The following is a 21,686-nucleotide window of genomic DNA, read 5'->3' as shown; positions in this document are numbered from 1 at the left end:
TAGCTGATGATAGCTCTGTAGACCGATCGGCGCTGTCGTCCCCGAGTAGGAGTAGTAGAGCGCAGGGGCACAGCTCACCGTCGCCCAATCCAGTCCGAACGCGACGTATGCCTATGCCTTTTGTCCTGGCACCGTGCGTACGTCTCTGCATCTGCAGCGTCCGACCAAGGCCGCTTACCTGAGCGCGCGGGACCGTGCGATGGCGAATTGGCCATGCCATGCCATGCCTGCCCGCCTGCCAGCCAGCCAGCCATCCCACCAGCGCCCCGTGCCACGCGCACAGCGGCCAGCGTGCGAGGGTACCAGGTCGCCCGGCGCGCGTGGCGGCCTAAAGGGAGTTGGCATCGCACACACGGGCAGGCACAGCACAGCAAGCGCAAGCGGGGGTTCGTTCACGGGAGCGCGGCCGGCATCCGCGCGCGACAGTCTTGAGGTGACAGGGGCTGGGCCGCCGCGCCCGCGCCAGCGCTCTTCTTGGTACCGATGCGGATCGAGCGGAGGGAGGCACGGGCGGAGCCCCGGCAGCCGGCAGGCGCGTCCGTCCCTCGTCCGCCTCCGCACGCAGGCAGCTAGCTAGCGCGCGAATCCCTAGCGGTCCAAGACCCACGTCGATTCCGCCCTGGGCGCCTGGGCGTCGTGCGGGATGGATCGACGGCTCCCTCTCGCTCGTTCGGCAGTCGGCACGTACGCGCGCGAGCGCACGGTGCCGCCCCGCAAACAGCGGCGGTGTCCGCGGGTGGAATCACGCGCGCATCCCACTCCCACCTGACTGCAGCCTGCACCCGCGCGCTACGGCCACGAACACGCCGGAGCTAGGCTATTGGCATGTGGATGGATCACTATGCGCGGCTGGTTTCTTCTCTTTCATTTCACTGTGGCCTGTGGGCATGGGCGCCTGTTGACTGATCGACGATCGACCACCCGTTTCACGTGAGCGCCATGGGTGCCTGGTGTGCCTGTTGGGTACAGCACCTAGCTAGGCGGAGTCTCCGCCTCTGCGCGCGTCATCTCACCACCATCGCTCAGTCCGGCGTATGTACCGTGCTCAGCCATCTTGGCATATGGATGGATCACTGGTGGATAAACCATGCATTGCTAGCCGCCTGGGTCCATTTTACCTCTGAACGCCATATGCATGCCTAGCCAACGGGAAGCAGCTGAGCCGTTAGATAGAGATCACTCTGGACAAAATAACCGAGAACTAAAAATAACCGAAACCAAACCCGAAAGAATCGAAACCGAGAACTTCGATCCTAATTTGATTCCCACTTCTCCGGAACCGAAATTTGCTAGGTTAATTTGGATCCTAGGCTCAGTTAACCAAAATAACCAAAGTTTATAAAGGTCCTTGTAGCCCAGCCTACTAGTTGTTCACATAGGTATGTATTATTCCTCCTCACTGCATAAAACCTAAGACAACCGTCCTCGTTCTTTTCCTCTCCCCTATGTGCGTGGCACATGAGCATCTGCTCCCCTTTCTCTTCCACCGACAGCCTCCTCAGCTCCTTTCCCCACCACCAGACGCCCACCAATCCTCGTCCCCACTCCCCACTACCACGCCGCATCTGCTTCTTTGCTTCGCATCAGCCGCGCTCGCCTAGAGAGGAGCCACCGCGAGCCACCGCCTAGACCCAAGGGGCATTCGCAAGAGCCGCGTGCTTGCCCGCTGCCTGGACCGAAGCCTGGAGAGCGATCATAGAACTGCTCGGAGTCCGCAACCGCCACCTCTGCTACCGGCAAGGGATGAGGAGTGTTGGATCTAAAGAAGGGGCAACTGATGCCATGTTCTTCCCCCATTTTTTTCTTCTATTTCGCTGCTGTGTAATGGATAGCTCGGTTCTAATCGAAACCGAACTGAACTAACCGACACTAAAATTCCTCGGTTCCTAGTTTGCTAACTAACCGATCAGTTTCCAATTTTGTGCGAACCAAATTTTATAAAGAACTGAGGAACCAAACGGTTTCGGTTAACGGCCCAGGCTGAGATAGAGAACACATGTCTGCTGTCTGCCCTGCTTCTGTTCCTACAATTGACCGCCACGCGCAGAGCCACTCTACCAATCATGCACACCAATTGGGACGTCGAGCCGTGCGCGGTTGCGCAACGCCAATTGCACACGACAAGTAACCAACCGGTCCATCAAGTACACTCACTTATGCTGCAAAGCCTAATAATCATTCTAGCGCGTGTACTTGGCCGAGGCTAGCAAGTCACACTCCCTGTTCCAAAGTTCAGATCGTTTAAGATTTCTTCTAATTTATTTAAGCTTCTATATCTAGTTTTGCTCGAGTTTAGACAAAGAAAAAATGTATATATGTCAGAATTTGAGGATCAAATTAGTTTCATTAGGTACACTATTAGGGGGTGTTTGGCACGACTTCTCACAAGGAGCTCCTCTAGAGCAGCCAGAGTCGTTTTGTTGAAGTTACAATTTATGGCTTCGTCAAAACGGCTCCGGCTCCTCTGCTTTTTACTTGAAAACGGCTTATATAGAAAAACATTTGGCAGAGCTCCTCTGGAGAAGCCCCGGCCGGAGCCGGAGCCGGAGAGGGGTCCTCTCAAACAGGCCCTCAGACATGTTGTAATAGTGCACTGATAGATTTGGATGGACACTACAGTGAACGCGCATACAAGAGTTCAGATATACCCTATGTATCCAAACTTGACACTAATAAAATAGGCAAAAATTCAATGGCGTTTTAAAGCAGTATAAACAACAATTTCTTCAAACATTTAGCAGAGAAAAATGTACAATCAATCAAAGAGCTATATAAAATACCAAAGTACCAAATAACATGTCTTTAGCATCTACACAAACGTTATTCAAACAAATAAACATAAACACTCACACGCATGGATCCCACAAACATGAATTTTGTATGCTACGAGTACTTCGGGTACCGGTATTAATACCCAAACTAATCAAAAAGTATCTAAAGTTATTATCTGAAATTATAGTCGGGTATTTCAGGTATCTTACAGTTCGGGTCTGGATCCGGATAGCTTGGTTTCGGCAATCAGGTATCGGTCTTTGTAGGCGATGTTGCCATCCATCAGCGTCTAACTTCGCTGTTGCTTCTGGGCCACACCACTTTTCTGTATTCTCCCTTCAACGCATTGGATGGATTCCAAGACACTGTCTCAAGGCTCATGCAAAGGCCCTCTCTCTCGGCTGCTCGCTATGCCCCCGAGGTAGCTAGGAATCCTACCAGGATACCGACATCAGAACAACTCAAAAGCGCTACTACTTTCAGAAACAGACGTAGATTCTGCGAGCCCTTCTGCAGCCAACTCATTACCTACGGAAGAATTCAACCTCGAAGTGACCTAGTAATAGAATCTTGGCCAGCCACATATTCCTTTCAATTTTATATTGGAGAGACTTTGATGCTGCAAAAGAATACACCTTCTCAGTAATCTAATGGACTTAGCAACACCAAATACAGCAGGCCGAACCAAGGAATGGGACAAACCATCTGAGCAACATGGCAGTGGCAGCTACAGTCGCTAGACCTGGTATGCTAAATTGCTAACATGCTAAAGTCATCTGGGGCTTCATATGAATTAATAGGAGACAAGCAGAGTTTAGCAACTGCACTTGTGTCGTTGCCATGTAACAGTCATAAAATGTAGCTCGGTTCAGAACCCTGTCATTAGGCAAACACGCCAAATACGCTACACGACATCGCTAACAGTCCAAGTATCATCAAGCACTAGTTCCCCCCTTAATCACACAATTCTCTTGCGCATTCTCAAACAAACAATTGTCATTGCACCACAAAAATCACTGTCAAACAAATGGAAGCAAGTGCACTAGTATGGGACATATATTGAGAGGATACACTAGACACCTCTCCTCAATACATAGTCTACTAAAAAGAAGCAGCATGTAGTAGAGTCCAGAAATTACCGCCACATAAATGAATGCACAACATATATTCCAATCTTAGAGAATAGACTACACGGTTTCAACTTACAATGAAGTGCCACAATATCAAGTAATCAACATATTAAAAAAATTTTAAACAACCTAACTAGATGGCATGTAAATAAGAAGAAATAGTCATCCAAATTGAAGTCGACAAGGACAAAGACCTGCGTGTGGGTGTACACCAACGCCTCCCGTGGTCCCACCAACTGAGCCTAGCTCAATTCAGAATATCAACACTACCTTGTTCTTTGCAAATAAAAACAATAATCATGGAAGTCTGTACTGAAAGAACATAGGTAACTGATATCACAATTTGTCACTGTGAATCTCATGTCAAGCTGATTACGTTGTAATGCAATATAGGTTTAGGAAGCCTAGAAACTGGTGATTTAGACAGACAGCATTGAACAATAATCATAACAGGCCTTCTTTAAGAAACTGGCCTTCAGCTCCCTTTATGTAACTCTACTTGAAAAATAAATCCTGCAGAAACTACAGGCTAGGAGTGTCAGCCACAAAAGAAAGTGGAGGCCATTAACCATCCATAGATTCCAAGACTAATTGTGATCCAACACCACCACATCTAATTCTGTAAGAGGGCTGAACCAGATCTAGGAGTTGGCCATTAAGCATCCATATTAATAGAAAGAGATACAATCGACCAATTTACAGCAAATCCAAACCCCATGCTTCAACTTCAATACTCAATGCCTAAAGCTTGGCCAAAGGGGTTCTCTAAACTTCCGAGGACGATAGGTGTTTGGTATGGTTTTCAAAACTTTTGGGGACAGATAAATTTTTGGCAAAGGTTAACTTGGGCATAAACCAAACATACATGTGACATGTACAAGGCCAGAGAAATCTAACAAGTAAAAGTTCTTGCAAAGAAACTAGAGCCAGATAACCTCTCAGGGGACGTCGAGATCAACTCACATCACCTAATACATCGACTACCAGATCTATTTCTCCTATGACGTGATTAATTAGTTGTAAGTTGTAACTATTGGTTAACACTGAAAAGCTAGTTATAGTGAAGGAAACCTGGAACCAAAAGCCATAAATCTAGATCTAGTTGTAGCGAAGGAAACCAGGAATGAATACGCAAGTTTTGGATCAAAAGTTACACATCCAAGTGAACAACCTCACAGGAAACTAGACCAGAAATATGTGTCATAGGTATCAACGACAACACTGAGCTACAGACACCCACAGCAACTAGATGGCTTTAAGCTCATCACTTTTCAACATATTATGGTACAGTACTAACAAGATGTTGTCCTTATCCTATATTCAAGAACACATTCACAATTAGGGAAAATCCGTACGATCAAACTTCAAGAGTTATCCAGTCTATATGCACTGTCTAAGATTCATGTTGTGAATTGAAAATCATTAAACAGAACATCCAGGAAAAGAACATAACATTGAAACAGTAGGAAGTTTGTGAAATGAAGAGGCAGAGTCTGTAAGATTTCAACTGAAAAATGATAGATGCTTCAGAGGAGCACAATGCCATCTGATATGACAGACTGCAAGTCATGATGGAAGGAAGAACAAAGAAGAGGTGGAAGGAGCAAGGAAGGGACTTGTGGTCCTACACACCTACTCCATACAGCCATACAAAACCTTACCTTAAAAGAAAATATAGAACCTATAAACAGGAAAGAAACTCATACGGTTAAAGCTAGACATATAACCCCGGCAAATCACATGAATGTTATTCCTTGTGAACTGATCATAAAAATACTTGACCAAGTGTTGTACATGAACCTTCTTATATGTTAGACCAACGTGTTTGCTAATTCATGGATACAAAACTTGAATAGTGAAAACCTCATACTAACAAACTTTATATCGTTATAAACTCTATCCTACAACTAGTGTGATGCAACTAATGCATTTGCAAATTACTGAGAATTAGACATTTTCTTTGAACCTGTAAGTAGTAGTGTGAACGTGTGATGCAACTAAGCGATTTAAACTCTCAAGGTCACTAGGAATCATTATTTTCCAGATGAAAGAAGTCAATTAAGCAAGCTAGTGGGCACATAACTAAAGTCAGTAGTGATCATTATTCAAACAACTTGTGGTTCACACTCAAGAAAATTCCTACACCTTTGCACACTATGTAATGATTTGACCCAAGAATATCAGAAGAATTGGATGAGTCGCCTAATTATTGAGAAGGTGTTGTACATCTTTGCACGCCAAAGAAGATGAACTAAACTTGTAATCTCTCAAATAAAAAGAATATCTCAGTAAGCCATGCACATTCTTTTAGTTTCTTTAACTAGTCAGATAAACTACTTAATTCTCAATTTCATGCATAAAACACATCAAAGCTAAACTGTCCACAGATCTCTGCTACAAGAATGCATCACAACTAATGATGACATGCAAGCAAAAAAAAAAACATTAAAAAAAGACACCAATTTATCTGCAACATTACCATAAAGCAAAGCGTCCTGAGCCTGGGTATTTACTGCCATAACAACATAAATCAGGCTCTACTCGTAGAAAGACACACAAATGGCATCCTCAGAAATGCACTAGGAATTCTATTGCTTTCTGCGCTACAACGCGGCCATTGCACATTGCACTAACGTTAGCTGAACAGAAGAGATACAAGTATAGTGAGTAACCTGGTCCGCCGTGTCACTTCATTCTCTAACAGCACTGCATTTCGTTCCTTTGTAACATGGTGGCTGTCTGGTGTAGCCTTTCTCTGGGATTGGTCTGAAATGCTGTTAACATAAACGTCTAGATACCTTCCTGAATGATGTGACTGTGACTGTGATGGCCTAGGGTATCGTCCCTGTAACTATAACCAAACAAAAAAAAAAGTATACAGCAGATAATAAGATTCGAAGAAGCACCTGTTAATTGCAATGGTCCTTGCAGGAAAGGAGGAACTAGGAAAAACCTACAAAGAGCCGGGTCCGCCTGACGCCTGTGCGTGGGCACAGAAATCAGAAATACCCGCATACTGGAGAAGAGCGGAGACCGCGAGCCAGGGGAGACGACTGCTGAAGGGGAAGGAAGAGGCGCCGGGCGGCGGCGGCGCGGCGGTAGGTTGCGTTGCGTTTGCGTGCCTACAGAGATGGGCCTCATTCTGGGCCGGATCTGGGTCTCGCACGCGACCCCGTCGTCGGCAACTTCGCAAGCGATAGCGCGAGTGTTCAGCAAGGGTCCGACCGCTGCTGCCTTTCTGGGATCACGCGCGCGACATCACGGTCACGAGAGCGGAGGCGGGAAAGGAGGCAGGCGGCGATGGTTTTGCGGCTTCGATCAGCTACTATCGGGTCTCGGCTACGGTTTTGGGCTGCATCGATCAACCTCAGTACTATAGGACAGTGCTGCAACAGGGCGGGTTTTTTTTTTTTTTGGCAAGCACGATCCCAATCGTTGCAGCTGAGCTATTGCTACCTCAGTGCACTTTCTCTTACCTTTGCCAGTTTCAACAAAGGTTAAGCGACGCTTTAATAAATCAGGCAGTTATCGAGGCACAAAAGTAACTTTCAGGAAGGACAAAATAAAGAAAATGGGAGAAAGGGAAGTGGGTCTCGATACTAAGCCGAAAGAAGCCCGTGGGCCTGCGATTGTCTAGTAATAATAAAGTCAAAGTCCTCCACTCATCTCACTTGGAAAGGTGTACTGGTAGTGTCACATACTAAGCTCTCAAAAATGAAGAAAAAAAGATTTCTGGTAATATGGAGGGTGTTCACAAATAGACATATATTAGGATTTAGGGTCTGTTTAGTTTTCCATCAAATACAAAATACTAACTACTTTGAAATAATAAAATGTTAAATGCTAAAATTTTAAGGTTACGTTTAGTTGTCATCCAAAATGCAGAATTTATTGTCCTCACTATGGCCTCTTGAGACTCTTTTGGACTTTTTGGGCCTATTGAGGTCAAAATCCAAAATGGAAAATAGCCACCTTTTTACCAAAAAATTTACATTGTATTTAGTTCCATTATGCAAAATGATAGACCAAAACCCATAATTTTTGGGATAAAAGGGGAACTAAACACCCCTTAAGATTATATCTTTAGCTCTTCAAAGATGATTTGTATGGCTTGTGGAATAAGGTTGAATGTCTTGTCGTATGGGATCCCCATGCACTGGCATCTTCCCATTTTATTTTTTCACGTTACGGGATTGTTCGTTTGGCTGAAAAGTCATGGATGAAAGTAATGTTCATTGTTTATTATGAAAGAAAAACACCGTTGAATGACTGGCAAATTTGGCAGACAAGATCAAGCGATCAGGGCTGCAATGATTGAACGCTCTTTTGAGTTCAGACTCCCCCAAGAAAATTTGGATCATAAATAATTTTAAATGAAAAGGTTAAAAATTACAAAGTTTTAGATTTCTTTGAGCCCTGAAACCTGAAGAGATTTACAACTTTGATATAAATTTTGACTTCATCTCACACAATTTAGAAAAAATTATATTTGTGCTACTCCTATTTTTAAATGCAGGCCACATTTCTAGATGTCAGCGAAATAGAAGATTTTTTTGGGTTGGCTAGAAATATTAACCACCTCTAAAAATCTATCTCTAGAGAAAAATATGTGCCATTAAAAATCCCTTTTGTAGCACTAGATAGTTGAAAGGGATGGTAGAGAGAGAGAGGAAAGGGAAGGGAAGGAGGCGACTATAACACATTCTGTCCACTAGTGGTTATTCAACTAAGCAAACCAGGTTGCATAAACACCATAGTTGAATAGATACATGAGTTTTGGTAGTTTAAGGTGCACACCACCTGTTTTTAGATGGGTGGTGAGGTTAACATGTTGGGGTACGTGGGAGTTAAGTAAACAACATCACATGAAATTGTTGTTCTTATTCTAGTGTAAGTTATAAAATGTTGGCAGTAATCACATAAAAGACCAGGATGTGCTTGGTTCTCGCACATAGACTTAAGCACAATCTAACCTTATTATGACTTCAACATGCTAGGGTTGGACATAGGTAGTCAAAATTGGTATTAACATGCTGATCAAAAATATCATGGCTTCATATGATAAAATAAGTAATATAAAACTCTTATCCATTATATCTTGCAAAGACATCCAACATACACAGTGTAATTAGGCTCAGAAAATGCATCATTTAAATGTTTGGTTGTCTAGGAGATAAACAAGGCATGGCCAAGAAGCTGCTAATGTGAATTATTGGTTTGGCTCCGTGGAAAACGAGAATAAAATCAGTTTCATGTAGTTTTAACTCATATAATGCCAATTGACAGCTAGATTTTGGCTAGAACCAGGCAACCATATGACAAATGGATCCAGTCTAAGAGCATCTCCAAAGGCTTTGGCAAATTGACTTGGCATTTGTTGTTATTTGCAAACTCCCATAACAAAATGCAAAGGATAAAAATAGGTCATCTCCAAGGAAATTGGCATTTGGACTTGGCAAATGATAAAAATAGAAGGCTCCAGGCGCGCGCACTTTCCTCGCGCGATTGGGTTTGCAAAGCCATCCACAACTTGGCATTTTTGCCAAGTTTGCTCCCTCATTTGCCAAGTTACCCAAATTGCAAACTCCAAATGCAAAACCGCTGGATACCTCTTTTGGAGCTTTTTGGCAAATTACTCAAATGCAAACCTCAAATGCAAAACCCTTGGAGATGCTCTAACTTGATAGAAACAAAATGCTTATATGTATATGGCTCATGGTGGCTCGCCTAACTCATACGCGTCAAAGCGTGTTTGGTTGGCCTCTAGGTAAGGTTGCCTGGTGGCAGCAGTGCACTCATGTGTATTGCTGCATGGACTAGAACTTGTCTAGGAGGTTTTAAACCTAACACATCTTCAAACTCAGACATATCAAGATATAACGTGCTAGCAAGTAAACACATCCCTAATGCAATATATATTTGCATCACTCTAGTCTGGACTTTTGGTGCGCATCAGCTCACGCAAACGGTCAACTATCCTTATTTGTATATATGACTATTTTGTAGAGAGATTATGCTTATGTCTTGTAAATATTTTATTATAAACCTTCAAGAGGAACCAATACATAATACAATTTTCCTCAAAAAAATGATGATGCGCTTATATTGAGGATGCTCATCGAGGGTACTCACCTTATAAAGATTATTGGGACTCACAAACTCAATATAATATATCTAGACACATAATAAAATAGAAATAAAAAAATTAAAACAACTTGTAATTTGGAATAGAGGGAGTAGTAGAATTCTCGTGCCTCATTGATTTTTGGACGAGGGGTGCGTGAAATGAAATGGCCAAATGATGTTTGTCCTCTTGAACCTCGGGGATGAATGAATACACATAGTTGCACCGTGTGTTAGCATCACCAGTAGTGTACCAATTTAGTGTTTGTTTAGTTGCGCTCGAATTGATTTGACTTCTCCCCCTCATAGCTTATATGGATGGAGCGAGGTAAGTTCAAATGCACCCAAACAAACTTTGGTGTGTATGAGATTACGCAACCAGCCAGCTACCCTTGTTGCGTTCCTCTCGATCCTATCCTATCCAATTGCCGCCTCCCGCCTGCAACGAACAATGCTCTACTTCCATGGTCGAGTCCAGATGCCGACGAGACGACCACGCAACAGGCGGCATTCGGTTTGTCACCCGTCTTTTTTGTCGCAAGGAAACATTATCTGAACTCCGAAGCGACGAGGGAGATTTGAAATAGGCAAAGGCAACTGTTTGCGCGTGTCCACCCGGTGGGGACGTGGGGTTGCTGAAAGGCCCAAGGCCTAGGCACATCACCACACACATGGCGGCACGGCAGGCTGTCCATGCCAACCGGGCCTATGCATCCCAGAGACTGCCATGCCAGCGCGAAGCGGAGCGCCCCGCCTCGTGCCCCCCGCCCCGAGCCGAAAACAATCTGGCTGGCCGGCTGGAGCCCACCGCCCCCGATCTCTCTCGCCGACGCACGGGGCAAACCAGTTGGCGCTGGCACGGCCCAAAAAATCACGGCCCTCCCTCCCATAAAAAACTCGGCAACCGAACCCGGACGCATCGGCATCGGTCCCGGCGCAGCCGTCCGATCAGATCGCAGCCAGCCGCCCCCCACACGCGCCGCGCTCAGCGCTGTACTGCTTGCTACACAAAAAAATCGCCTTGCTCTGAGCCCCCGCTTGCTATTATATCCTGAGCCCACCCAAATCCCCTCGTCCTCCTGTTCATTTCATTTCCTCTCCTCTCTCCCCCCACCTCCTCCCTCCTCCTCCTTCCTCGCCGCTCGCCGTTGAAGAGGGAGGCCCTCGGGCCGGCGGGAATGGAGGCGGCGACGATGGCGTGGACGGCGGCGGTGGTCGGGGTGGGGCTGGTGTACTGGTTCGTCTGGGTCATGGGCGCGGCGGAGGTGAAGGGCAAGCGGGCGGTGGATCTCAAGATGGGATCCATCACGCGGGACAAGGTGCAGGACAAGTACACGCAGTACTGGTCCTTCTTCCGCCGCCCCAAGGAGACGGCCACCACCGCGGCGTCGGCGGAGAAGGTGCCGGCCTTCGTCGACACCTTCTACAACCTCGTCACCGACATCTACGAGTGGGGCTGGGGCCAGTCCTTCCACTTCTCCCCGTCGCTCCCAGGCCGCTCCCACCGCGACGCCACGCGCGTCCACGAGGAGCGCGTCGCCGACCTCCTCGGCGCCAGGCCAGGCCACCGCCTCCTCGACGTCGGCTGCGGCGTCGGCGGGCCCATGCGCGCCATCGCCGCGCACTCGGGATCCAACGTCGTCGGCATCACCATCAACGAGTACCAGGTGAACCGCGCCCGCGCGCACAACCGCAAGGCCGGCCTCGACTCCCCGCGCTGCGAGGTCGTCTGCGGCAACTTCCTCTCCATGCCCTTCCCCGACGGCTCCTTCGACGGCGCCTACTCCATCGAGGCCACCTGCCACGCGCCCAGGCTGCAGGACGTCTACGGCGAGGTCTTCCGCGTGCTCAAGCCGGGCGGGTTCTACGTCTCCTACGAGTGGGTCACCACCCCGCTGTACCGCGCCGAGGACCCCGAACACGTCGAGTGCATCCACGGCATCGAGCGCGGCGACGCGCTCCCGGGGCTCCGCCGCCAGGACGAGATCTCGTCCATCGCCAAGGAGGTCGGCTTCGAGGTGGTCAAGGAGCAGGACCTGGCGCTTCCCCCCGCGCTGCCCTGGTGGACGCGCCTCAAGATGGGCCGCGTCGCCTACTGGCGCAACTCCCTCGTCGTCCGCGTGCTCACCATGCTCCGGATCGCGCCCAAGGGTGTCTCCGAGGTGCACGAGATGCTGTACGAGACCGCGCAGCACCTCACCCGCGGCGGCGAGACCGGCATCTTCACGCCCATGCACATGGTGCTCCTCCGCAAGCCTGTCTCCACCGAGGAGGCGAAATAGTGTAAGATTACACATCACCACCCATCAATTACTACTACTCACCCACCGCAAGAGGGAGAGGGAGGAAGGAAGAAGATGCAGGAGAAATAATTTATCTGGCAGAAGCAGCAGAGGTAAGAAGAAGAAGAAGAGCAGGCTACTCGGCGACTTGAAGAAGTAAAATTTGATCTGTTAGAGAAGAAGATACTACTAGGAACCATGCTTCTCTGGTTTACTCTTTTTTCTTGTTATTACTAGTAGCTTTCAATTTTAATTTTAGTTTTTTGGTGGAAGGATTATTCAGGGGGGCGAGGTTGGGGTTTAAATTTAAATTTGTTTTCGCTTGCTTAGATCGGTGGAGATCCATCTATCATCTATCATCATCTTCATCAACCATGTTTTGTCTGCAACAATACATTGGAATTGAATTCCCTAATTGTCAGTAGTGCTGCTGCGGCCCTGCTCGCTTATGGCTTTGGTGAGATCTGTTTTCTGATTCGATTTCGACCGCGCGTCCCTTTCCTCATTTCGTCCTTCGTCACCGCATCCTTATCACTCGGGCGGCGATGGTTTGTTTACTCCCTCCGTTTCCCACGGCCCGTTGTTCCCAGTAATCGTCGGGCGGCAGGCTGGCCGCGGTGAAAAAGGGGTGAAAAAGGTTAGAAACGACAAACATTCTCGCTCCCCTTGTTTTACCCTGTCACGACCACGAGAGCCCGGAAAGTGGTGGTCCAGCTTGCGAGCTGCGTGAGAAGGTACAGTAGCTGCGTGTGTGGGTGTCACGAGCTGGGGGGCCTGCAATGTCGATCTCGTCCTCTATGGCAAGTGGGACCCGAGATCGGATCTGAAATGTTGTTTACCGTAGGAGTAGTAGGCGCGATTACTCTAATCAGTCAGCTGGAGGGGAGTGATGAGTAGGCGAACAGAAAAAAAAAAAGGATTGGGGAGCGGGCGGGGGATGGGGACAAGCCGGGCACGTGAGCGCGTCACGGAGGCCGATGCGATGCGCGCCACCGTTTCTTTTCCGGCACCGCTGCGCCTGGCGCAGGGCCGAAAAAAGCTGGCACCTGCTGCATCGCCCTCCCGCCCGGGGGGGCCTTGCTTTCTCCGCGCGGTCGTGGTGGGTTGAGTCGTCGTGGCCCCTCGCGCGCGCGCCACTAGTCCGGTGGAGGCCCATGAAGCCGGAGGACGGCTGGACGGGCGGAGCCGAGAAAAATATCCGTTGGAGGCTGGGGGGCGTGCGCGTGCCAGTGGATGGGGACGGCGGGGCCTGTATCGTGTCAGCGGCGTGCAGGATCGGTCGCTGTCAGAAGGGGGACAGCCCTTTGTTTTGCCTTTGGCGGTGGCATGTGCTGTTCCGCAGGAGAGCAAAAAGAATGGCGTTTGCAGGTTTGTGTCGCACCACCGGCGCTACGCTATGCTTCACGAGTTCAGATACTATTTGAATTTTTAATTCGATGCTGCTGCTGCTGCTAGTCATTTCCTTACCAGTTCCAAAAAGAATTTTTTAAGATTTACATCGCATCAAATTTTTAAACATAAAGTATTAACTAATTACACATAATTTATAAGACGAATTTTTTAAACCTAGCTAGTTGATGATTAGACAATAATTAACGAATATAAACGAAAGTGCTATAGTAGCCAAAACCAAAAATTTTCCCAACTAAACAAAGGTTTTGTTTAGTTACAAAATATTTTATAATATGGGCATAGTATCATTTTTTGTTTTTATTTAATAAATATTACCTAATCATGGATTAATTATGCTCAAAAGATTCGTCAAGCAAATTATAGACAAACTATGTAATTAGTTGTTTTTTTATCTATATTAATGTTGCATGCATGTGTCGAAAGATTTAATTTAACAGAAAATCTTGAAAAATTTTATAAAATTTTGGAAAGTAAACAAGGCCTAACTTTTAGACCTAAATTTTATGTACCTAAATTTTAGACCTAGAGCTAGATATCCAAAACAGATGAGATAAAAATGATCTAATTTTTAGTTCCCAACCAAACTACTATTGCGTTCCAAATGATAAGACAGTTTAGTTTTTTACATACATTGCTTTTGTCATATACTTATGTATACACCTAGTGTGAATACATAAAAACAATATATTAAAAAAATAAAATAACTTATAATTTAGAATGGAGATAATAGTAGTTCATTAGCCAGCAAGGTACATTGTGAGAGTCTTTTTGTCTAAGAGAGCTACATGCTTTTAGTTCACTTTTAGGACCTGCTTGGATATCATGGACTAACTTTGGTTACCTAGAATTAGTTTAGGCGTAGGGTATCCAAATAGGTGAACTAGAAATAATTAATTTGTAGTCCCCAACTCGACCAACCATTGTTTTATTACTTGGCAAATGTGAGTTAATATGGGTTAAAAGGTGTACATGAGACTTTGTATGGGAAAGCCTTTTCCTTTTAGGCCTTTGTTTGTATCTAAAAATTGAATCTTACTCTAATAATCATCATAATTTAGACACAAATCAATTAAGTTAACATGATCGTATACCGAACGTACTTGTATGTTTCCGTTGATCTCATCGAGGAGATATTTATGTGCTGCAGGCGAGCAAGCTGAAGAGTATGCTATAAGTTGCAGTGTAGAAATAGACCATAGGAATTGTTGGAATCTATTTAATCCATCAACCCATAAATTTAAGATAGGTTTATATCTAAACTCTGAAAAGTTCTAAAACATCAAATTACAAGCCTAAATAGTCTAGTGATAAAGTAGATTATAATTCCCCCGAAATGAAGTACGGAAACGCGGCCTTAGTCCGTTGTAAGTCTATGAGTCCAATTATCAATATAGTTTAAAGGACTCTTATTTTTAAGAACAAAGATAATGGATCTGCCGGGTATAGGTCCCGGACTCCCGGTCTTTCTATGAAAACATACCGTCTTTAACTCTTTCAAAGAAATCACAGGTCATTTTCACAAAAAAAAAATCACAAATCCTATCTCTGTCTGATCTTGTTCATTTAGCTGATAAGCTATGATAAAAAATAAGCTTGAGCGAACAGGCAATATAAAAAGCTCCGGTCGAGTTCTGGATAGTTTAGCTACTCAAAGCGTTTTTATACACTGTTTGGTGTAGCTTTTGCCGCTCACTGCTACGGAGGAGTCGAAGACCACGAGCTCTACCAAACCAAACAGGATCTTGGCTACTAGAATTTTAGTAATATTATATTATTGCTCTACTAAACAAAACCTTGGTTTCTACGTAGTATATTAGTAGTATTATTAGGAGCAGGTAATGGTACTAGTCGATCTGGATCTCAGTCCAGGCATGCATATGCGTCCGTACCAGCTCGGAGTACTGGGTTGTACGTGAGCCCTGCTGACTAAGCTTAACCTGGAGACACATGCAAATGACAAGTAGGGACTGGTTTTCGTTTTGGGCACATCCTAGTATCCTACTACTGGTCTTCTGTATTTCGGAATGATTCTCCTCTCTAGGCCTTGTTTAGTTCCAAAAAATTTTGCAAAATAGGTACTGTAGCACTTTCGTTTGTATTTGATAAATATTGTCCAATCATGCACTAACTAGGCTCAAAATATTCGTCTCGTCAATTTCGACCAAACTATACAATTAGTTTTTATTTTCGTCTATATTTAATACTCCATGCACACGTCTAAAGATTCGATGTGACGGGGAATCTGAAAAATTTTGCAAAATTTTTTGGAAAGTAAACAAGGCCCTAAAGGAAGAGGGAAAAAATGCAGCGGAAAGAAGTAGGAGTAATTTTTACATACTACATAAATAAACATCCTGCTGCGCAGCGCAGAGCAAGTTAGCGGGCTGGCATGGCGTGGCAGGGGTCCAAACCACGGTTCCTGCGAATGGAGTGCTGCTGTCCATCAAAACGGCCGAGGGAGGCATTTTCGTGCCAAGGTCTGGCTATTCCTGATCTGCCCGGCGGCCGGCGGTGTGTATCAGCCTGCAGCCTGCAGCCGGGCCGTGCCTGTCGAGAGCCTGCCCAGGCAGGGCAGGATCGCCTGTGTGGCTGGCTGCTGGCGCTCGCCGTCGCCGTGGTGCGGTGCTGGTGCGGCGGTGCCTGCCTTGGCGACGGAATATCGCGGTATTAATGATCTCCCTGATTTGGATTTGGACCTCGCATCGGATGCAGTTGCAGTTGCAGTCCCTCTCCCACAAACGGAACCCTCAGATGGTCCACTCAAAGCCCTGGATCTATTCTCGCCTGCCTGCCTGCCTGGCTGCCACTGTCTTGCCCTTGCCCTTGCCCTTGCCCTTTGTCTTCCGGTACCTCGTCCTCCCCTCTTGGCTCTTGCCCTTGCCCTTTGTTTATTACTGCGCGCTTCCAATTAATTAAGTACTGGCAATTAGTGACTTCAACAAGCTGGCACCCAATCATCTTCGTGCCAGCTTTCGTTTGATATGATATGCTATGTAAAGTAGTATGTATGCATGCATTGCGCTAGTTTACAACTGATCAGATGCCATTTTTCCTGATCAGATGCTTACAACTGGAGTTATGCATGTTCCGGCCTTCCGGGTCACTGTCTCGGCTCGAGACATTGGCATTTGGCAATGGCATGCATGCATCGCTTACGCTCGTTCGTCTCCAGCGGTCTCCACTCCACTCCACACCACCCTGTCCGTGTGGGCTGAGGGATCTGAATCTGATCCCTTACCTAATCCGTCCGAGCCCATCGAAACAAGTCCATACACCAAGCCGCACTCTCAACTCGAGCATGTGCTGTGGAAAGTGCGTGCTTGGCAAAAACACCATAATTTTTTCCCCATACCAAACCGTTAGGACTTATATAAAATACCCAAATTAACACCAATGCCATGTTTATTAAGCCGCACTCTCGAGCATGTTTAAGATGTTCCTTCCAATTATTGGCTTTCATTAATAAGATAAATATTTACAAGAGGTTCTGAGACGCCACAATTTGCAAGGCTTTCACAATGTTTAAGATGTTTCATGCCATCCATTTGTATAGCACTATCACCCTCATCTTAGTATGCCACGTTCACGGTGTGTCGTCACAACCTTCACTATTTCTTGTTTTAATACAAAGATGTGTATGCGTATTTGAGAAAAAAAAAAGATGTTTCATGCCATCCATTGTGAGCTGACGTAAACGATGACAAAGATGTTTCGATCGGCTCGAAGCATTTTTCTAAGAGGAACAATGATAGAGGCTCACGGTGACCTGAACAATGACAAGCCTTCGTCTGTCGTGGTGGTGGTCCATAACCTGTCGCGTCGCTGTAATCGTCATGGCCGACGCTCGACCGACCATCTATGTTCGTCGTTGATATAAATAAAGCTCAAGTGTGTTGGGTATACAGTTTTGCCCCGTCCTTCCGTCCCAGTAATCGTCTAGTGATTGGAATTTTGGATGCAAGTCGACATCGAAAGAGAATTGATTGAATGGCATCGAAACTTATAACCATCATTTTCGGTGCCACTATTCCTAATTTTATTTTTCTCTGTCCACTTAATAATGTTTTTATGTCATTATATGTTATTAAGTTATTATTAAAGGTAATTAGCATGCTAAATAAAATACTCATATAAGCTAAGTAAAATTGTCAAAGCGTGAAGCCAAGGATACGAGGACAGCCAAATAAGCTAGTCGTGATCGGATCCCATGCTCAGCTCATGCTAATTTCCTGCATCCTCCAAACTAATTTCCGTCAATTATAACCTAGAGCAGTTATTTTCCCGCATCCTCCAAACCAATTTCAGATTTGAAGTCCATAATTTTAATTACTTATCTGCTTCCTGTTTGTAGGTTCAAACGCACGCCATGCAGTTTTTCAGAATGCTATGGTTCAAACGAATACTTTTAAGTACATAGTACTTCTAACTAAGCAATACGATGAAAAAAGGGCAGCCACAACCTCCCATTTGGCTACGACGGTCACAATACAAGCTCTAATTCTCCGTGTTCATTTGACCATAAGACATGGTATAAGACATGGTAGAAAGTATTGTTCTTTGATTTATTATGAGAAAAAAAACACTACTGACTAACAGATTCGACTAATAAACTGAAGCGAACAGACTCACAAGAAAATACAGTGGTTTTTGTAATCTTGTAATAAGCTCAAGCAAACAGCCTCACAAGATCAACTATATCACAATAAAGGTTAAATGTCTTGACTATGTGCACCATCAGGAGGGATATCTTGGACACTATTGATTTTAATATCGTTCTTGATGATTTTGCATCAAGAAATGCCCGAAGAAGTATATTTGTATAAGAAGCAATGAATATGATGGAGTCCTGTTCTTTTTCAAGGTAATCATATTAGTTCTAGAAGTACAAATATATTGCTTTTTAATCTATATTGTTTCTCGCTATTGATAATTATCAGATATATTTAATTTTAATTATATTTTTATATTTGGTTTCCCTTTACAAATAAAATTAGCCTATATATTATAGACTAGAAAGGCCGTCGCGACGAGCTCGCCAGATGATCCTCGAAATCCTAGGGCCGGCGCTGTTCAATTGCATTGGTTGACATGGAGTTATACTGTAAAATGGCTGCCATAGCTTTTTCTCTGGCTGATCTATTTGGCTATCCTTCTATAAGCGGCAAACATATACTTGCTAGATCGCAAGGCCCGGTCCGAAAGGCCCGGTCCGACATTTTTTTTTAGATTACACAGTACAACGCAGACACTCAACACGCACGCACACTCACCCCTATGAACACACGTACGCAAACCCTACCCCTATGAGCACCTTCGAAGGACTGAGCCGGCAAATCTTGAAGTTCACGAAGTCACCAATCCGACATTATGATTATCACTGTAAGATTCACAGCTCCTTCGTTACAACAAATGGAAGTTTTGGCCTAATCCAAAGCCACTTTTGCAAAGTCTATATAGACCTATTGACACTTGAGGTGGGCTTCAACAATCCAAAGCCACTTCCTAGTACAAACGAAGTGAGCAGCGAGTCACAGAATGGGCTACCACCCAATGGGCCGGCCTGGTGTCTCTTAACGCGCGGTGGGGCGGTAGTAGTTCTTTCTGCAACTGGAGGCCCAGCAAACACTGAGCGCATATATATGCTGTGAAGTAGTAACCCTAACCCAAGCCCCCGCCTCCTACGCACACGGGAATAACCTGCGGGGCTACCGCCGCCGCCGCCGCCGTCCTTAGCTGATATCATCGCCGGCGAAGAGCGCCCCAGGTATTCGGACCACCACCCTTCTCTTTCCTGTCCGTCCGCTGTGCAAAACCGATTTTTCAAACTCTTTGATATGGAGTAATTTGGTAATTTGGTTGATGCATACTAGCTTCTAACTTTTTGCAAAAATCATCGGTCCCGTTACTAGATCCGCCCTCCCGTACTATGGAGTCCGTGGTGAACCCGAAGGCGTACCCGCTGGCTGATGCGCAGCTGACGATGGGTATCCTCGACATCATCCAGCAGGCGGCCAACTACAAGCAGCTCAAGAAGGGAGCTAATGAAGGTACCGGACTAATTCCTTCTGCACGTCTCCTGGTCTGTGCTCTGTTAATTCTGGGGCTTTGTTATTCAGTTTGTTTCTTTTGTGTTTGCGTGCAGCGACCAAGACCCTCAACAGGGGGATATCGGAGTTCGTAGTGATGGCGGCGGACACGGAGCCGCTCGAGATCCTGCTCCACCTCCCATTGCTAGCTGAGGATAAGGTACTGATTATTTGCCCTTTCCCCTTTTGTTTTGTTTCATGTCCGTGACTGTTTGTTACATGTAAATTAATTATAAGCTGAACATACAGCAGGCAAAACACACAAATGGACGTTTCAAGGAAAATTGATATCCATGCCACAGAGGTTAATATAACATATAGAAAAGGGTCTGGTTCACCTAAATATGGGCACATAGCAATAGCATCCAATGTAAAGCTTGCATCTAAGTCGAACTGATAATGGACCTGTTTTTTGATCTTAAGTTGGGCTTCAAATCAATTGTCCTTTTCTTCCTCGGCGTTGAGATTTATATTATTGAAAGCATAGCCAACTGGAACACCATAGGATCTTGAGTTACTTAGTTGAGGTAAATAACAATATGAACCCAAATAATCAGAGAAGCTATTTGAATGTCTTCAGAAACACAAGGTGTCACAATATAACCCTAAAATCAATGATACAAAAATTGGCTGAGAGGAATAGCTCACTGTAATTTTGTGCTTTCCCAATTCTGAGTCCCTTCCCTCCTCTGTCAGTGCAGTCCTGTTAGCTGATTTACCTTGCGTTTAGTTAGTTATACATGCTTCTTTGTGCTCCCTTTATCCTGCTTGGTTGATGACATGAACTACCTGTATACATCACTTCTGTTAGCAGACTTCTTAATGAATTTGACAACATTCACCGTTGGCTAATTAATTTGCTCTATCCTATTTGCAGAACGTGCCATATGTATTTGTTCCATCAAAACAAGCTCTTGGCCGAGCTTGTGGGGTGACAAGGCCGGTCATTGCTTGCTCAGTGACCAGCAATGAGGGTAGCCAGCTGAAACAACAGATACAGGGTCTCAAGGTACTTAATATTGTCTTGTAGTAGCTGTTAATTCTTGATATTTTACTATTTATATATATATGCATATTATGATTCTGTAACACTTATATGCCGTGTAATAGTCTTTCTTTTATCATGTTCTGGTATGCCTCTGTAGATTAATCAAATTTAATGAATTGCAGGACTCTATTGAGAAGCTTCTCATCTGATTTACCGAAGACCTTTCAGTGTGATGGGCCTCAGGGACACAATTTTCAGAGGCTTGGACTGGTGATGGTGTCTTGTTTACTAGATTTTACGCTTTCCAAACTATGTTTGAACACTGTTAGGTCAACCCTACTTGAATTGTGCTGTGTCTTTTATATTTGTGACTGTCATGTATTCTCAAGATGCCTCTGCATCATGGTGGTTTGGTTTCTGTTGAGATTCTGACCATCATTGTAACGGTTGATTACGATGGGTTTGAGAATTGGATCGATTGGATGGTTGCATCTTCCCTGTGTCCACTTGCAGCACAAATAAAATCGTAGTTTCTGCCAATGGTGTATTAATTGTTTTTCCTTGTTCTAATACTTGAATTTTTGTGGTTAAAATGGTAGCCTTCTGTTACTTGTTTTTTTTGAAAAAACAGTATGTATGGTTGCCACTAGCAGCCCTACATAAAAACGACATGACACAATGGATTATGATAAAAGACTCTACGCTGGTGATCTGCTAGTGAAGCATTCAACTCACACAGTTTATTCCAAACATAGGTTACTGCTACTGAACTACTGGCTCTATGACTCATCCTAACCAACTGGGATGCCACCAAGGCACCAAGCCCGCGCCAACCAACAAAAAAAAAAAAAACCCGATCCGATCTAGCTAGAAGACTAGTCCTAAATCCTAC

The 21,686-nt window shown here is 45.2% G+C and overlaps 3 protein-coding genes across 7 annotated transcripts; 2 read left to right on the top strand and 1 right to left on the bottom strand.

Annotated features, from left to right (window-relative positions):
* On the bottom strand, positions 2,751-7,235 carry LOC110434679. 5 transcript variants are annotated; one of them, XR_002452317.1, is made up of 4 exons: positions 6,860-7,218; positions 6,575-6,753; positions 3,301-3,391; positions 2,751-3,206 (listed from the first exon to the last, which is right to left on the bottom strand). XR_002452317.1 is itself a non-coding variant. In XM_021459275.1 (3 exons), exons 1-3 carry the CDS (start codon positions 7,041-7,043, stop codon positions 3,370-3,372), a joined length of 333 nt encoding a protein of 110 aa, XP_021314950.1. In that variant the 5' UTR covers positions 7,044-7,234; the 3' UTR covers positions 2,751-3,369. The 5 variants fall into 5 exon arrangements, 1 of the variants encoding a protein (XP_021314950.1); XR_002452314.1 differs by having other exon boundaries at positions 3,301-6,753; positions 6,860-7,235; XM_021459275.1 differs by having other exon boundaries at positions 2,751-3,391; positions 6,912-7,234.
* LOC8057407 (24-methylenesterol C-methyltransferase 2) lies at positions 10,949-12,762 on the top strand. The gene has a single exon (XM_002468511.2). The coding sequence runs from the start codon at positions 11,204-11,206 to the stop codon at positions 12,305-12,307; it is 1,104 nt and encodes a 367-aa protein (XP_002468556.1). The 5' UTR covers positions 10,949-11,203; the 3' UTR covers positions 12,308-12,762.
* On the top strand, positions 19,326-21,334 carry LOC8085664 (NHP2-like protein 1). Its single transcript, XM_002468510.2, has 5 exons — positions 19,326-19,484; positions 19,630-19,767; positions 19,863-19,966; positions 20,684-20,815; positions 20,977-21,334. Exons 2-5 carry the CDS (start codon positions 19,647-19,649, stop codon positions 21,001-21,003), a joined length of 384 nt encoding a protein of 127 aa, XP_002468555.1. The 5' UTR covers positions 19,326-19,484; positions 19,630-19,646; the 3' UTR covers positions 21,004-21,334.

Source organism: Sorghum bicolor, chromosome 1 (genome assembly GCF_000003195.3).
Source record: "Sorghum bicolor cultivar BTx623 chromosome 1, Sorghum_bicolor_NCBIv3, whole genome shotgun sequence".
Lineage (NCBI taxonomy): Eukaryota > Viridiplantae > Streptophyta > Magnoliopsida > Poales > Poaceae > Sorghum > Sorghum bicolor.
The sequence above is the reverse complement of the archived record's forward strand: the minus strand, read 5'-3'. Positions and strand labels throughout refer to the sequence as shown.

Coding starts and splice junctions, on each gene's coding strand:
- LOC110434679 (XM_021459275.1), bottom strand. CDS start 7,043: ATGAGGCCCATCTCTGTAGGCACGCAAACGCAACGCAACCTACCGCCG. Junction 6,754..6,911: donor CGCTCTTCTCCAGTATGCGG/GTATTTCTGATT, acceptor GTTTGGTTATAG/TTACAGGGACGATACCCTAG. Junction 3,392..6,574: donor GAAGTGACACGGCGGACCAG/GTTACTCACTAT, acceptor ATTCTTTTGCAG/CATCAAAGTCTCTCCAATAT.
- LOC8057407 (XM_002468511.2), top strand. CDS start 11,204: ATGGAGGCGGCGACGATGGCGTGGACGGCGGCGGTGGTCGGGGTGGGG.
- LOC8085664 (XM_002468510.2), top strand. CDS start 19,647: ATGGAGTCCGTGGTGAACCCGAAGGCGTACCCGCTGGCTGATGCGCAG. Junction 19,768..19,862: donor CAAGAAGGGAGCTAATGAAG/GTACCGGACTAA, acceptor GTTTGCGTGCAG/CGACCAAGACCCTCAACAGG. Junction 19,967..20,683: donor CATTGCTAGCTGAGGATAAG/GTACTGATTATT, acceptor TCCTATTTGCAG/AACGTGCCATATGTATTTGT.